The sequence below is a fragment of the Sinohyriopsis cumingii genome, chromosome 2 (genome assembly GCF_028554795.1).
Source record: "Sinohyriopsis cumingii isolate HCF-2022 chromosome 2, ASM2855479v2, whole genome shotgun sequence".
In the NCBI taxonomy this organism is placed as follows: Eukaryota; Metazoa; Mollusca; class Bivalvia; order Unionida; family Unionidae; genus Sinohyriopsis; species Sinohyriopsis cumingii.
Window position 1 is genome coordinate 168,717,783 of NC_142962.1, and position 18,541 is coordinate 168,736,323.

Here is an 18,541-nt window from a genome sequence, read left to right on the forward strand (position 1 = left end):
GTTTTTGCCATGTTCTTTTGTGTGGTATACCGCTTTGTAGTTTGTTACTGTGGTCGAGTGAATAAAGTGTGATCCCACATCATTTTTTCATTTAATTCGTTATCAGATTAATTAGGATCAATTACCAAACGTCCGTTGTTAACGACTGGACCATAATTTGCGCTGTTAACTGAAATGCACAAAATCGGATGGATTCTTTCCGAGGCAGAAATTGACTTCATCTTCTCATGCTAATATTTTATGACTGTTTACAATGGCCACTGCTTTGATTCTACAGAACATCTGCTAAGTCAAGTCTTTATTAGGGAATGGTGTAAACAAACGCTGACTATTGATAACCGAAACTTACTAGCCCATCGGACTATTAACATTATGAACGTTTCTAGTCTGACAGGAAATCTGCTAGCCTTGGGATAGCGAACTACCGCTAATTTCTTGCCCTGTAGTGTCATTTCATATTCTTTCCTTCATTTTATGTAATACCAGTGTTTTTGAATACCTTTGAAATTTTCTCGTTCTCTCTCTCCCTTTTTATCTCACAACATATGGATTTAAGGCAGCGTGTGAAAATAACGGCTACTTGATACTGCATAGTTTCATGTGCAGTGAGGGGCCCTGAGTGGCCGAGTGGTCTAAAGTGCTCTCCGTTGCGGATCACTGCCATCTCACCTCTGTCTGTGTGGGTTCGAGTCTCGGATTCAGCCTATGTGGGTATGTGAGAAAGCTTGCCAGTAGCTTCTGGTGGGTTGGTGGTTCTTCCCGGGTTTTTCCCGGGTTCTTCCTCCACCATTAATACTGGCCGCCATGTATAGCACATCGTGTGCTGAAAAATGGCGTTAAACCCTACAGCAACAATAATCATGTGCAGTGAAACAATAAAAAATGTTTTCTTAAATGGTGAAACTAAAACAGACACGTGTAAAAGGTAATATTTTTAGCCAGATTACAGAAATAACATTGATTTTTCAAATGGCTTTATTGAACTCTAAGAATGAAACAGGAATGGGGGGGGGGGCAAGTGGGCTCTTTATCATATATTACTAATGTTTTGATGGTCTTTAAATTCGTGGTTCGTGCATCTGCCAGATATTTAACTCCATTAAAATGAGTAATTCTATATTTACAACACAGCATGTAGGTGAAAATGTTTTCCAGTTATCTAGACATGGGAATTTGCAAATATTGCTGCATATACTTACATAAAGTCACATTTGATGGCAAAGAACTTGGACCTAATCATTTTAGTACAAATAAGTAACACAGGTATTATATGCATTATTGAGCATTGATCAGTGTCTGTGTTTGTTTTCAATGGGACCAGACATGTATTCCAATATATACAGTAAATGAGATGTCAAGCTAGATATACTTGTATGCCCTAATCATTTTTATTTAAAAAGAAAAGATGTTTTAATGGTTTGATGGTAACATGTTCATGAATTGCTTACTTGACAAGTCATTATTTACACAGGTGTGTGAAAGTGCTGCTGTGTCAAGAAAGATGTTGCAGGAACATTTTACTCAGCTGAGGGAATCCTTTGAAAACGCACTTAATAAGAGGTTGGGGGAGCTTATGGTGGAAATAGATGCAATAGAACAGAGAGCACTCCAACCATTGGATGCCTGTGGTGAAGTTATCAATCATGGCATTGATGCAGCAGCTCACATCATGGAAGAAGGTAGGTACATCACTAGGGAAAATAACAAAATTGACATTTTATCCATAGCTGATCAGCTATTACACCACTCCCTCGAAAACGTAAGCACATCGGGGTCCAGAAACATCGACCGCACTATAAGTGAGGCGCAAGTTATCGAGGGACCTATAAAATAAGCCCAGAACCAATAAAGTGATTGACGACATAACTGAGAAATAAGGGGGGGGGGGTAGGCAGATTATACTGTTGAATACTCACTTTATAATTGTTCTGAGATTAAATGTTAATAAATATCTCTTCATAATGGTGTACTTTATTATTTCCTCATAGGACAACATTAATTTCAGGATAAATTACAGTATATTGAGGCGATCATCGAAAACATTATTCCACGTGGTTTCCGTTCGCTTAACATGTGTACCACTTCACACATTGTGTACTACGTCACTAATTTTTATGTTGAATTGGATACATTCTAGTTTTATTGTTTGATCCAAATTAGACGTTTTTTTATATACAAAAGATCGACTCTTTTCGAGAAACAGTGTCGATCGAACGATAGATAGATAAATATTTTTGAATGTGATAGAAGTAAAATGGAAAACAAAAAAACAAGGGTTAATCAGTACAGACGTATTTAATTGGTCTACAAATTTAAAACAACGTAAATTAGAACAAGTTAATACTTGCCGTTTGTGCCATGCTTGACAAATATCAATTCACTGTTTGAAAAAATCAGTTATTTTTTTTTGTGTGTGTGTTACTCCTTGGTTTCTCTGCCGCCGAGCAAAATCCCTCAGATTTCTCAACTGCATGAGCTTTACGTAGTCAACATTTTGGGTCTCCAGCCACCTTATGGCAATATCAAAATATTTGATTGCTTCCTGTGCAGAGGGGTGGAGGGTGCAACATCTGCGTCTGCATCACTTTCAACACTTGTGTTACTCCAGTTAGAATCGTCTTCTGCTGCAAATTTTTTCGCTATAGAAATAATTATAGTTTCATCTGACATGTATTCGGCTGTGGGACAATCATTGTCGGTACAAATCCACTCTTCCATATCATCAAGAGAAACGCCCGTCACAGGACCATGAGTCTGTACGAATTTCTCCCAAACAGCCTCGGCATTAATGACATCAGTTTCACTGAAACATTCGAAGTCACTATCATCGTCGTTGTCCCTGTTACTGTTTTGCTTTACGTCAAAGGCAGCTCCAAGACCCTTAATCCAGCACCCGAGGTCTCTTGTAATCGATTTTTTTTTAATTCAACAAACACTTCCCCAAGTTGTTGATCAAAACAAAGCCGGCATGTACATGTAATTAGGTTCTCACAGAAGTACTCACAGGTTTCGATGTGACGGTCGATTGACTCTTTTCATGTTTTCAATGAACAGAATATGTTGTGATTATAATGTTTACACTGAAACGGAATTAAAGGATTAGAACGTGACTTTCACACAGGAAGACGTTTAATTGGTGTTTATTTCATTCTCTGTTGCCACCTGTTAGCATTTACCAGAAGTTTTCATTGATCGCTATTTCACCAGACTGTTTATTTACAGTATACTGACAACTATTTATCATAAAAACTTACATAATATATGATATCTTTAAACAGAGGACTCGCTAGGATTTTAAAACTGGGTCTTTCTGCCTCTGAAGTCAATCACTAAATATCAGTACATTTTCTCACTCGGCCGCTAGTCAAAGCCTTTGAACTAGCCGCCTAGCTGTTGCATCATGTTCTTTTTTTTTTTAATGTACTCTTATAAAATGGCAACAGTACATCAAAAAGTCTTTCAGTCACTGAATTCTGTCATTGTAAATATCAGCACAGTTAACTGGTCAACACATTTTCCCACAAAGCAGGTGACTGAAACAGGACCACAAATCTTTGAATTTTCCCGCACACCTTTTACATGCGTACGGAGGACTCCCGCCTCAGTGATTTTCTGCGTCCCAGATCAAAAATTGGCGTCCAAATACGCGTAATTAAGCATTTTCGAGATCTCTGAAATTAATTCTTCTTTAGAACTTGCAAATTTCAAAATATGGATTATATTTTTATGGGCATTAATCACCATTTTCGATGATAAAACGAGCAATATATCAAGGTTTAATTTATCAATTCTTATCGTAATTATTTCATGTTCAGCATATTTTAAAGATATTTTAAATACATTTTCTCTGGAAAAAATCGGGAGCCAAGATGGACACCGCGTTATAAGCGGGATGGCGAGTTATCTGGGCACGAGTTATCGAGGGAGCAGTGTACTATGAACATAGCTGCCAACCCTCATGAATTTGGTGTGAATTTCACAACTTTTTCAGCGATTCAGGGGATCACGTCGCAAGCCAAAAATTCATGAATTTTCCAATTATCAATTATTTTAAATCTTTAATAAAATAACCAATTTATTGTTAAGCGCTAGTCATGATATTCGCAGGTGCCGAAATGGTCGGGTACTGCTGGTTGCAATATTAGTAGATCTACAGATTAGTACAGTTGGCCCAGTAGCAAGCATTTTAGCCTATTTTAATCTATATGTATAAGAGTAGTTTTACAAATGCTTTTGAGAGAAACGGAGGCCTAACTGGAATTTTTCTCCATGCATCCGTCACCATCACTGATTTGAGTTACCGGTCAGCATCGCATGTAAGATCTTGAAAATGTCTTCACCACCAAGGAAAAAGAAATGTATTGCTCAAAAAGTGAAGTTTAATTTGGAATATATCAAAAATTGGCCGTGCATTCTGCCATTAAACATTGATCTTCATCATGCTTTTTGCACTCAGTGTGCCATCACAGAGATGATGTGAGGAAGCACATCCGTTGCAAAAAACACGTAAAAGTTGGGAAAATTAAGAATTCGCAGATTTCAGCTCTGAAATATTTTAAGCCATCAGCGGAAGACCTGCAAGCTACCAACACTGAAGCATTATTTGTGAGTTTTCTTGTCGAACACAATCTACCTTTATCAGCTGGAGACCATGCTAAACATTTGTTCCGACAAATGTTCCCAGACTCGAAAATTGCTTCCAAATTTTCCTGTGGAAGAACCAGAAGTGCTGCAGCTCCTGCGCATTCCTCACAGCAACAGTGACAGTGAAAGAGTATTTTCTCTAGTGTGGAAAAATAAGACAGACTTTAGGGCCTCCTTAGCTGCAGAACATTTGTCAGCAATTTTAGTCACCCAGATCAACCAGCAGGCAAGAAGTCTGAACTGTTTAGAAAACAAATTTATGATCAAGCAGTTGAGGAAGTTCAAGTCTGCCACAGTATCATGTCTTGATAAATAAATATTTTTGCATATATGTAGTGTTTTAGTTTTATATTGTGATCTTGATATAGTGTAGTATTGACGGTCAGAGTGGATGGAGTTATTGTCATGGTATTTTTCACTAATTCATGTCCAAAGTAACGACTTTTTATCCTTATTTTCACTAATTGTGAGCCTGGAAGGTTGGCAGCTATGTATGAATTCTCAATAATAAATAAACAAATCTATCAGGCATCAGTTGGGGTAAGACAAATTCAAAATCAGATGGTAGCCCAACAGCTTAACAGGAGAATAATATAGCTTCTCAGTTTCAGTTAATTAGCCCAAAACAAACCAAATAGACCTTCAGAAAAAAGCACATAGATATGAAACTTTAGCTCATGCAGTGTACAAACTTGCCAAGAAATCCTGGAATCCAACAGGACCAATAACCTGTAAATGCTACTGGTTCTGTCCATAACCAACTTGTCTGAGATTTCATCATACAAGAAGACAATTGTTGTTGTAGGGTTTAACGCCATTTGTTCAGCACACAATAGGCTATACATGGCGACCAGTATTAATGGTGGAGGAAGAACCCGGGAAAAACCCCGGAAAGAACCACTGATCCACGAGAAGCTACTGGCAAGCTTTCTCACATACCCACATTGGCTGAATCTGAGACTTGAACCCACGCAGACAGAGCTGAGATGGCAGTGATTCGTCATATACAAGAAGTCAAAATATAGTCTATGATTCAATGGTAAATGCAGGTAGAAATGAATATGATCCCTTAGTAATGTCATCAATGCAATAAAACGAGAAAAAATAAAGAAAAACATAAAATAAGATGTTTATATCACCTAGCCATATATATACTATATTAGATTAACTTCCATACATCACCACATTGACTCAGAAAATGCGTCCACTGTCTGAATGATCCAGATCTATGCATACCTCATCTAGAGGCAGTTGTACCAATAAAAAAAACTTTCAGAATGTGATCCATTTCAATAAATATGATATATTTTGCAATATTGGGAAGTGTGCTGTTGTCTATGGAACTTTCACCACTTTGTAGTCACTGACATTTGTTAATGTAACATATTTTCAAGGATATATAGCTGATTTTAGGGACTAAATTGCAAAAGAACAATAGTTAATAATTTATAATGGCTAGGTTGAATTGGAGCCTATGTGGAAATTTACTTATTGAAGCCATTTTATGGTGCACTAAATGATTGAATGTGTCTTTTTTTTTGAGAAAAATATAGCTACCATTTGGGAAATTCAAGCACCAACCTAAAGAATAATTTATGGTAACTTGCACCCAATATTCTGGTATCCCAATGAATCACCTGACTTCAACATATGGTAGCCCAGATCCAATATTCTGGTAGGTGACTGGGTTTTCTGATTCATATTGTAGCCCAAACTCACTATTCTGATAACCCACAGGGGTATATGTAACCCGTCTTCAACATGTGGTAGCTCAGACTCATTATTCTGGTAGCCCACTGAATTATCTGACTTCACTATATAGTAGCCCAAACCCAGTACTCTGGTTGTGCTTGTGAGATGTTGATTATCTCAAATTATACTAAAATGTCCAGTTCTGTCAGAGAATGAATGTTTCCTGTCCACATGTACATAACTATCCCATAAGACATTGGCTTGTGTTCATACAATTACAAAATGTGAAATGGCTATAATGATAAATTACAACTAAACTATTTTTTTCATGCATCCAACTGATTCTCGAACTGTTGAAAGGTTGGGTTTGGTTTTTTTGTTTGTAAATGGTATAGCAGTTGCTTACCATTGTTGCCCTTCAACAGATACCTCTTCATCTATAAATTGTTTCTCCTTCAAAAAATTCTATGATCACATTAACATTGTGGATATAATCCTGCTACCTTCTGAATTCAGACATATTATCACTTTGAGACAAAGAACAATAACTCGTGCCGATTACCACCACCACCACCCCCGCCACAACAATGTGTTGCTAGTTTTTACGTTTATATAAAAAGATAGCTTTTTGTCAAAAGGAATGACATCGCTTTTTTGTTAACACTTACATAATCATACACCTGCATCCTCAAAACACTTTTTGAGTATTAACACCATTCCCAGCATTGTTTGGAAATATGGCATGTGTGCTTCCCTTCTGTGCTATCAACTTCATACATGATACCTTCCAACATTCCATGCCATTATGAGTCAAAATTGGCCACCCACCCATGAATTTGGATTTATTGTATATATTAATCATTCCTCTACAGGATGTATAAATATTTTTTCAATTTTGGGTGAATTTTGTCACATTCTATATGTATATTTCGACCATATGTACAACATGCTATTGTTGAATGCATGTTGTCATTCACTGTTTGTTAGTAATGGGTGCTGTATTAGTGACCTCTTAACATGCTGAATGGTTAATTTATGCTTGTGTTATTTCAGTAAAATATGTCAAACAAATGCAAGAGTTTTAAAGCAAGGCAAGATACACATAAGTCTTGTGTAGCAAATGTACTGCATCTGTTCCCTGCATCGTGTGCGCTATATGGTTTGAAGAAATCTGGACTGCTGTTTTACAGAAATCTGCCAAAGGGAAAGACAAAAGAAAGCAATCTCACAAAGATAATGTTGATATCTTAAGCATACTTCCCAAATCAGCATCTCTTGCAGGCCTAGTGGGGGATCTTAGTAACAGATCCATCTTTCTCATTGCACCTTCAGTGACATACCCATATTATGCCAGATATTTTATTGAAAAATCCATCCATCTAGCAGTGCCCTCTTCGCAACCTTTACCGGTGATGGCTGGGAACACCTTCCACATGGCCAGTAACTGCTGACTTTACTACCAGCAAAGCAGTGCGCTATTCCTGTATGATACATTTGTTTAGCTGATGCGGCTTACTATATGTTCACAGCTTATCTGCAGGGGAGGGCTTGTGACTTATACATAGATGACAGCATTACATCATCTGTGCCACCATGGATTGCAACGGTAATTTTTTCTGCTAGGTACCACTGATGTTCTCATGTTGGTGGTATAAAACCCTATCTGATGCCTTCCAGACTGACCTCCTAGCTCTGAATGAAAATCTAGCAGCAGACCGCTTCTCACCCCTGCTGTTTTTTTAAAATGGACAAAAATGTATTCCATGCTACTTAAAGCTGGTTGAGAAAGTTATTGCCACATTTCTTGATTTGATTTCGTTGGTGATTTCCTGACATGCATAAAATCAGGTAACAAACATGCCACTAAGATGATGGCTCAGGACAATAACAGGGCAGCTTACCTTGCCATGACTAATGCACCGACTGCCTCTGCCAATCTTGACCTGTTATGACATGATGCAGGTCTGCACTCCACATTGCTCAGGCAACATCATACCCTGATATAATGAATGACATACCCTGACATTATGAATGACATACCCTGACATGAACGACCCTACTTGGCTCATCATTGCTATTTAGGGACAAAATAAAAGTTCAGAGGCAGGCAGTCAAGGAACTGCCCCTAAAATTCACTGACAACCTGCACAGCCTTTTAAGACCAATCCATCTCAGCCACAGTAGAGGGACAATAGACAGGTTAGAGACAAGGAATGTTTCAGGCAAATGTTCAGTTTAGATCCCAGCCTTATGCCAGAGGTAGCAACCTCCCCAGTTTAGGAGGCAAACTTCAAAGGGAGACAACAAACCAATTTCTCTGCCTCAAAGCCTCCTAACTCTAGACATTGACCAACCAGCCTGACTCCTGTAATTCCAGTCTCGCTAGAATGAATGGCTGTTGCAGATCATTTCTGATGGACTTCAGATTTCATTTATCCAACCGCTTCTTTCCCCTCTCTTTTTTATGGATGTTTCGCCAGATGAGGAGAAGGATGCTTCTTTGCAACAGGAGATATGGTTTCTCGTCGACATATGAGTGGTGGAAATTGTACAAAACCACAGTCTCCCATGTTTTATCCAGATGTCAAACGGCAAGTTGAGACTGAATATTGCCCCTAGTCTCCTCAACCAATATATTTGACCGCCAATGATGGATACATCTCTCCATCAGAAATGATGGGTATGCCATCAGTCTCAGTCTGACTGAAGCATACTATTATGTCCCTATCTTGGGAATATCTCCAGTTTGCTTACCATGACATGGTTTATCTGTTTTAAGTCATACCCTTTGACCTAAGCATCAGCCCTGGGCTTTTACCAAAATCATGGACTGCATTGTTACCCTGTTCCAGTTGACGTAATCTACAATGACGGCGGTGTACTCGGATAACATCCTCTAAAACATAAAAATTCTGTTCTCAAGGGCAGAAACATGCTAGTGAACAGGAAATATTCTTCATTAATCCCAGCATTTTATCCACCTGGGATATGGAGTTTCTCATCAAGATCAGTCTGGTATTGCTTCCTCACATTAGTATAGCCTGGATTGTCAAACTCATCATGTCCAAGAGTTCTTGCAGTTTCTCAGATTAACCAATGCAGCAGTGGACTTGATCACACTTTGCCTTCATTTTGATGCATCAGTGATGGATCTTTTTACAACAAGGTGGAATCACAAGATGCCCACCATTGTCTTATCATGGGTCATAAATGGACTGTCAATCACTTAGGAGGGATTGTGGGCCTTTGCCAACGCTCCCACTGTCTTAGTACTCAAAATAATCCAGAAGTTGCAGGGTTTGAACTGCAAGATGATTCTCAGATTGGATAAATCCTGGGTCCCCAGTCTACTAAATCAAACGATAGATCTGCCAGGAAGAGCTGTCCAAGCCAAATCTTCTCAAACAACTGTGGTCACAGCTGTTCCACCCTTCACAAACCATCTTCTTCACACTTGGCTCTTTCCAGGACAGCCTTGTGAGAGAAAGAATTTAAACCTTTGATTATGGAGAGAATCTCACAAGCAAGAATTCCCTCCACTCTGAAGGCATATTAGGAACAGTGGCTGGTTTTCAGATATTGGTGCAGAATCGATAAAATAGTCCCTTTGAAGGCTTCAGTCCCTCAACTGGCTGACTTTTTTCTCTGGCGATATAAAGAGTAACAGTTGGCCCCAATTGCCATCAATGGCTGCCACTCCATGATAGCTGATGCATTCTGGCATCAGATGCAATATCAGTTATGATAAAGATCTGTCATACCTTTTAGCCAACTTTGATCAGAATCAACCAAAACTCACCCTGTTTCTAAAATGGAATCTGCTAGATTGTAACCTGGCTCAAATCAGATAAATCCAAGCCTGAAGCTACTATCCTACAGAACATGATTCCTGATTGCATCGATATGAAAGGTGAGCGAGTTATATGTGATTTCCATGGATCCAAACTGTACTAAGTTCAGATAGGATGGTTTAGTGGTCCTCTTGATGCGGCCAGGCAATCATTGTCATATTTGAATCCCTCTCTTACATAGACACTTTGATGGCAGCAGTCATTTAAGACCCAGTTTGCATGCATAGGCGCTACATAAAGTGCACAGAGGCACATCTTGGCACAAGCAAAGTTACTTTTTCTCTCAGTAAAAAGCAGGGAAGCAGGGTATCATCCCTCAGTCCATATCTTAATGGCTGAAGTGGACTTATGCACTCACCTTACTCTGAGGTCTCAAAAGATCATACTAGTGTCATGAAGATTTTTGCTCATGAAATTAGAGCGATTTCAAAGCCTTACATTCAAATGTAACATTTCAGTCTGAGACATAATAGAAGCTGTTGGCAGTCATGCAGAGTCAGCTTTCTCCACTTTTTTCTCTCAGAGATTTAGCTTCACAGCAACAAACTTTGAATCTTGTGGATTCAGTTGTGGTGGCACAAATAACAACCAGACCCATTTAAAAGTCAACACAACCTATTAACTTTGCTGTATTCGTCAGTGAAGATTTCACTAATTATGTGCTTCACCGGATACGAGTGTCACAGATCAGGTGACCCTAGGCTGTGTTACTTATCAGATTAGAAGAATGGATTAATGTTTGGAGGGAAATCCAGCTGTTATTTCCTAGAAGGATACTCAAGATACATGTCAGATGCTCAGCATTGCCTTTTCCTGTTACATTTTTCCGTTAACATTAATATGATCATTGAACGTACTTGAAGTACAAGCAAATTTTTAAGAATTAGGTTTCTGAGAGAATATTCACATTACTTAAAAACCCTCCCAACCAACCTGCCATACAAACATCCTCATTAGCATATTGCTCGGCTAAAAAACTAGCAACACCTGGTGTTGGCAAGGGTAGATAATGTGCAAGAGTTATTGCTCTTTATCTGTTTCAGATAGACATAATGGTAGGATTTGGGAGGTAACATGTCCCAAACATTAATGTGATCATGTAAGTATTCTCAGAGAAGTATTATTTACTTAACAATTTGATATCTCCTTTTAGATGCTGCCTCTGATGGTCAATAATCTTCCATCCCTTGGCATTCAGTTTTAGAGAGAAATCACTGTACTTGAATTGCATTCCTCCTGAGTAAAGAATTCACTAATACAAGCTATTTAAACCATTGAACTGCATAATATCAGTTACCATATTATTAAGATAATTTGACACAGCATTCGATCATCATGAATCATTTAAAAAAATGTATTACAGAACACAAAATTGAAAAAATGGGAGTCTTCCTCAAGATAAAAAATAAAGAAAGAAGTGAGAGAGTTTGAGGAAGAAATGAAGTATACACGTGCAGATTACACAGACAGTGTAGTGACAGTGAGTTACACTCCTCATTGCTGGGAATAATCTATGAATAATGGAAATTGTTGTCACTGACCTGGTCAGTGAAATGGGTAATTGCCATGAAGTGAAAACAGTCTTGAAACTACATTAATCTCCATCTACAACAGATATTCTGTATGAAGGACACTTTTTTGTCAGCATAGCTCATTTTACTGAGTGAAACCTAATGATGCCAAAGTCAGATCGCACAGCCATATGAACTGGATTTATTAATAGGTGTTTGAAGACATTAAGTTCTTGTTTTCTTGTTTTTGCTGCAGTTTGTTTTATTTCAGCAGATGCATTGGTTCATGTATTGTTTTAAATATTTGCTACCTGACATGGGAGAAGAAAATATAGCACCTTGATTGTGTACATTTGCACATGTTATCGGCTTATAAAACTTTTCATGATGATATCCGGTCAGGAGCATTGTGTCCTTTTTTCTCTTTCTCCGCTCAGTCCTTTAATCATCCTTACATTGTGAATGAGTTATTGGATATCCATTAGTGTTAACTCTCAGGCATTAGACATTGTGAATGAGTAATTGGATATCCATTAGTGTTAACTCTCAGGTATTAGGCATTGTGAATGAGTAATTGGATATCCATTAGTGTTAACTATCAGGCATTAGGCATTGTGAATGAGTAATTGGGTATCCATTAGTGTTAACTCTCAGGCATTAGACATTGTGAATGAGTAATTGGATATCCATTAGTGTTAACTCTCAGGTATTAGGCATTGTGAATGAGTAATTGGATATCCATTCATGTTAACTCTCAGGCATTAGGCATTGTGAATGAGTAATTGGAGATCCATTAGCTTTCCAGCACAAAACAGTAACAGTATATTTTTATGTAATATTACTTAGGTTCGATAATTTTGATCATTTCTGATCATATTGAACATTCCAGTCAGTGGTTTTATACAGTTTATTGTCAGGTATGTTCAAATTAAATATTATGATTTTTCATGAATGATCATGGAATACACATATTGCTTTTATTTACATGTAATTTATTATGAGTGCAATGGAAATAAATGAAATTGGAATCAACATTTAGAAGTTTCATATTCAATTATGAAAAGTACAGTTAGAATCAGCATTTAGAATTTTCATATTCAGTTATGAAAAGTACAGTTAAATAAAATTGACAAAATTGCATGTTCTACTGTAGATCTATAGTTCTAGGTTTTTATGTTTATTTTTAGCAATGATGCAATATATTTTAAATGGTATTTTATATGAGTAATACCTTGTCTGTTTGGCAGGAAAACATATTTTAGCGAATAATCCAGGGAAAGATATAGAGAGATTGAAGAGATTTAAGGACAAACCAGAGGCGGGAAATCTCAGTAGGTGAGTCCTAGCAGACAAGCAGATTTAGAAGAAGAAAAAATATATTTAAATATGTAATTTACTTAATTTCTTGCATTTTAAAAGTGCCTTAATAACTTTGATGTTTCCTTTGGCACTGACAGCCATGCATTCATTCACAACCCTTGTATGATAAATGATTAACCTAACATTAGCCATTGCAGGACTCAATACCCCTCACATTATTGCAGAAAGAAACCTGTCACTTGTAAGAGGCCATTCTTTTCACTTCATGATTATGGCTGATGAAGACCAGTTTTTATTTTATGCATATTAATTAGGTGACATGCCATCAGATTGATAAAGCTGTTTACTTACAGAAAGGTTACATTTCCAGGGCCTGAATTTTTTTTCTTCTGAATCACTGGTCCAGGACCAATTGGACTTTTAGACTGCCCAGGTCCACACAGTCTAGTACTGGTCCAACTTTAGATTGCCAGGTCCACACAGTCTAGTACTGGTCCAACAGAGTCCGATAGGTGACTATTTACTACAGTGCATTAACATAAATGAAAGAAAGGAAAATAACAAAATAAATACAAACTCAAAATTCCGACAAAACTTTATGGCTTATTTCATCATATAATTATCTTAGTAACCTTGACATTTTAAAATTTTCAAATCACATGATCATGCCTTTTATTGGTGGATCGTCTTTGAATCTCAGTGCTGTAATTAAGTAAAGTTCAAGGCTAAAAAGTTCTCAGCATCAGATAAAAATACCCAAATAATGCCATTCAAACCTTGTTCAGTGAAACGATGGGAAAACAACCCATTAGTCAGTTTATATAGTTATTGGTTCCAAAATTAACGATTCACTTAGGTGATAATTCAACTTTTCTCTGATCTTTCCCACATAATTTTAGATATTTTAACATTTTTGTGGTCAAAATATCCAAAATGAGTTAGGAAAGGTCAGAGGAAATACAGACTGCTAGTTAGATGAACTTTGTCTTGGGTCTTTATGTGTCAGATGCTGTTTTTTTTCAGAAGAAAGGCATTATGCAGTGGACAGAAATCAGCTTGTTCTGGTCCCTCTGACATGGTGAATAATTGGTTGTGCATTCAGTTTTGTAAATACTTAGGCAGTCAGGCTCTTGATGATTGAGAAGGGTATGTTTTATTTACCAGCAATAATCTATCTGATATCTAATTTAACAAGCTGGTAACGGGTCAGGTTCAATTATAATATTGGATGTGACTTTCAATAAGACATTTGATAAGTTGACTGATCTGGGCATGCCATACATGTTGAACAAAATATAAACAAACTCTTTTCATTATACTCAGCCCATGGATCCAGTCCTAATACCTTTATTTGTATCATGATACCATTCCTTTTTTAACTTGGACCATTTTAATCCCATCAGTGTAACACATCTTGTAGCAGACAAATTCTCTGTGGTTGCTTGCCCTTCACCAGTAAATCCATACTGAAATGAATTTGTAGCATATCTAGAACTATTCCAAGTTTCTTCTGACCCTTCCTACCCTATTTTTTATATTTGGACATTTATGTTGGGGTGTAGGGTCAGAGTCATTTGCCTATTGAAAAGTTGCAATTCTCCATCTACATATGGTGGCTTCATAGCGTAGCTGCTTACCAGTGGGCCTAGAAAATGTAAACGAGGTATAAATATTAAATGAGAGTCATATACTGTTTGTAAGAAAGCAAAAGGACACATAATAATCAATAATTCTTTTCCTAGAACAGTGATCAGATACCTGTTACTGTCGCAGCAACTTGGGGAAAGTCAGTTTGATCATGAATAGAGCAGGGGTCCATGATAGTTTTGTTGTATCATGTGACTACCACTCTGACTGCTCTCTGCTTGATGAATCTGTCTTGTCAAGCTTGCTGTGGCAGCAACAGGTTTCTTATCGATTTTCAATGTTCTAGGAAAAAATAAGTTGAGAATTTTGTGTCTTTCATATCTTTTATGAACAGTATGTGGCCTTCATTTAATATTTTCAAATTTTGCACAAGAATGTTTATTGTTGATATTACGTGACTGCCTATGACCTCTGATGTCATAGACCTGTAGGTTGTGAGATTTATTTACTCATGTGACTTGCATTGCAAATAGCGAGTACCAGGTCATATTTCATAAGGGGGCACTCACCAGTTAATATGTACTTTTGAGAGAGTGACGTATGTAAGGTGAAGTAGTTTGCATTGAAAACATGCACAATGAAGAGAATGTTGGCATACCTCTATGCTATATTAATGTAATGTGGATGATATTTCTTTTGATATTGTACTTTTGGAAATTTTACACAATTTAAGCACACTGCTAACTAAAATGACTGCTCCCTTGTGTTAAAAAATCAGCCTGAATTAGTCTAAAGTATACTATACATAGCAGCTATTAAAATAGGGAAAATGAATTTTGCCAGACTAGACAATACCAGCTTCTGAAAGTGCAATGAATGAATTACCAAATATATAAGATGTAAAAAAAAAAGTTATCAGCTCTCTTTTTATACAATCCTCCTCTGAAGTTCAGGAAGTGAAAATGACTAAGTAGAGCTAGCACTTTTTTGAAAGGTGCACATCTGAAGTAAGGCCAAGCTGTATACTCTATAACTCATAGTACACCCATCAATCATACACCAAAATAAAGGGAATTAAAGGTTCTTTGCATTATACCTAAGATATACAAGGTCTTTAAATAGCCAGTATAACCAGTGAGGAAAGCCAGGGAAATTCTTTTTCTTTAAAATCCTAACCCTATGCAAAATACGAAACTGTAGAGTGCCACCTAAACACTGTACTTTCATCTTGTCTGTCTTCAGATTAAAGACATAATAATTATAATACTAACAATTTCTCCAAAAATAAATCATTTTCCTATCGATTTGATGAAGGTGTGACTTAATGTAACCTTAAGTTTCCTAGGCCCACTGGTAGGTGTCTACCCTATGCCACAACTTCACAATGGCAATGAATTCAAACATTTTGGTAGGCAATAGACTCTGACCCTGTTCCCCAACATAAATGTCCAACTATGAAAAGTGGGTTGGGAACTGTCAGAGGAAACTCTGACTACTCTAGAAATTAGAATAAACCAATACTATTGATGCTTAATTTTATCTATGGTTGAGAACAGACAAACATTGGATTGATGAAGATCAAGCTTAGACTGGTGATCATTCATTGCATGCAAAATTTACAAATATTTAGTAATATTGTACACCACTGATCTCACACTATCGATCGACTTCCACTTGCATCAGTGCTATTTTACAACTCTTTGCAGATGTTTTCAAGGTTTAAAAAAATGCACTTTCTTCAATTTATAGAAACAAATAAGAAATAATAAAGGTCCAGTGTGCTAGTGCTGCTTACATATAACTGGTAAGTGGATTATAAGAATTGGTCCTTGACCTCGGACCACCAGAATTTTCAGGCCCTGATTTCTGCTCACATTTTGAAGAGACTTGTTACATGAATCATATCATTATGATCTAGGATAACTTGTTATGTGAATTATATCATTAAGATCTAGGATGACTTGTTATGTGAATCATGTCATTAAAAATCTAGGATGACTTGTTATGTGAATCATATCATTAAAATGTAGGATGACTTGGTATGTGAATCATATCATTAAAATGTAGGATGACTTGGTATGTGATTCATATCATTAAGATCTGTAATGACTTATGTAAACCATATTGTTAAAATCTATGATAACTTGTTATGTGAATGATATTAAAATCTTGGATGACTTGTTATGTGGATCATGTCTTTAAAATCTAGGATGACTTGTTATGTGAATCATATCATTAAGAATCTAGGATGACTTGTTATGTGAATCATATCATTAAAATGTAGGATGACTTGGTATGTGAATCATATCATTAAAATGTAGGATGACTTGGTATGTGAATCATATCATTAAGATCTTTGATGAATTATGTAAATCATTGTTAAAATCTATGATAACTTGTTATGTGAATCATATTTAAAATCTTGGATGACTTGTTTTGTGAATCATGTCTTTAAAATCTAGGATGACTTGTTATGTGCATCATATCTTTAAAATCTAGGATGACTCGTTATGTGAACCATATCATTAAGATCTAGGATGTATTTGCATTATTAGTGGCATATTGGCACTATTTATGAATTAAGGTTTTGATCAGGTGCAGTAGATTAATGGAACTTTTCCTGTGTATATGTATGTATGTATGTATGTGTGTATATATATATATATATATATATATATATATATATATATATATATATATATATATATATATATATAGATATTTATTTATTTATTTATTTATTTATTTATTTATTTTAATACTGTAAAAGAATGCCAAATGATTTATTTACTTTTAATAACATAAGGCAGATAAGCCTCATCAGGCCCACTTAGCCTTGTATTTTAAAATTTCAGTTTACCAGAGATACCCTGTCTATGTGATGTAGCTCAGCTGACTGTGAAGGTTTCTAATGGTCTACCAGATCAGCTGTGTCTGCTTCTGCAAAAGGAGGGTAGAATAATTGAACGGGCACCTGTCCAGATCAGTGATGTAGAACCCATGCCAGGCAGTCTTTTAATCAGATGGGCAGAGGTGAGGAGACACACAACAAACATGGGGACATAGCTTTTGTTGTTGTTGAGTTAATTATAGTGGCATGGTGATTAAAGGTCTGTCTTGAAGAAAAGAAGTGAATCTTTTGTATCTTTCACTTGAATCATATTAATCATCCATACAATGTAAAGCTAGAGATGGAAGTCTTCACAATGGTCCACTCTGTTGTTATTTTTTACTCATCCACCATTCTTCCCTCCCAGTCCACCAAGGCTTCCCTCCCTGCCCAACAAGACTTCATTCTTTAGAATTTTCAAATTTATCTTGTCATCAGTTCATCCTTGTGAAATATTATACCAGATCTGATCATCATATCATCTACTCTGATGTAACCTGATTTGTCATATGGTTACCCTAATTCACTCAATTTAGATGGAGTTAAGAATTGCTACTCTGAATAATTGATCTAGTTAAGCTTTGGTTACTCTCAGTCAACCAAGCTATCAGCTGATTCAATTTCAATATTAAGTTTGGTTATAACTTAGTACTAAACCTTTTCTGCTGTTTTAGACTTTGGGCTTATTAAAAAATAGCCCAGGCTTTGATATAATATATACAAATGAATAGATTCTTAATCAGTCAACACTTGGTTGAATAAACTAATTGCTTATGAAATGTTTTTGAATTTCCAATATTAGAGTTCATGTTACAAGGAGAATGGTGTGGCTGATGCATGCATGTATAAACCCATGGACAGATGGATGGATGGACAGACATAAAGACATCCCATAATATATGCAAAAGTGTGGATATAATTATGCACTGAATATGGCATCAGTGTAGACATAATTATGCACTGAATATGACATTAGTGTGGACATAATTATGCACTAAATATGACATAAGTGTGGACATAATTATGCACTGAATATGACATTAATG

At 36.5% G+C, this 18,541-nt stretch overlaps 1 protein-coding gene across 1 annotated transcript in view; it reads left to right on the plus strand.

Moving 5' to 3' along the window:
* The window catches only part of LOC149806272 (cytokine receptor-like factor 3), a 63,473-nt gene that overhangs the window by 16,537 nt on the left and 28,395 nt on the right, over positions 1–18,541 (plus strand). Inside the window, exons 3-5 of the mRNA XM_089951222.1 lie at positions 1,472–1,679; positions 12,946–13,033; positions 17,461–17,638. Coding sequence (XP_089807348.1) covers positions 1,472–1,679; positions 12,946–13,033; positions 17,461–17,638 — 474 coding nt within the window. The remainder of the gene's footprint in view (positions 1–1,471; positions 1,680–12,945; positions 13,034–17,460; positions 17,639–18,541) is intronic.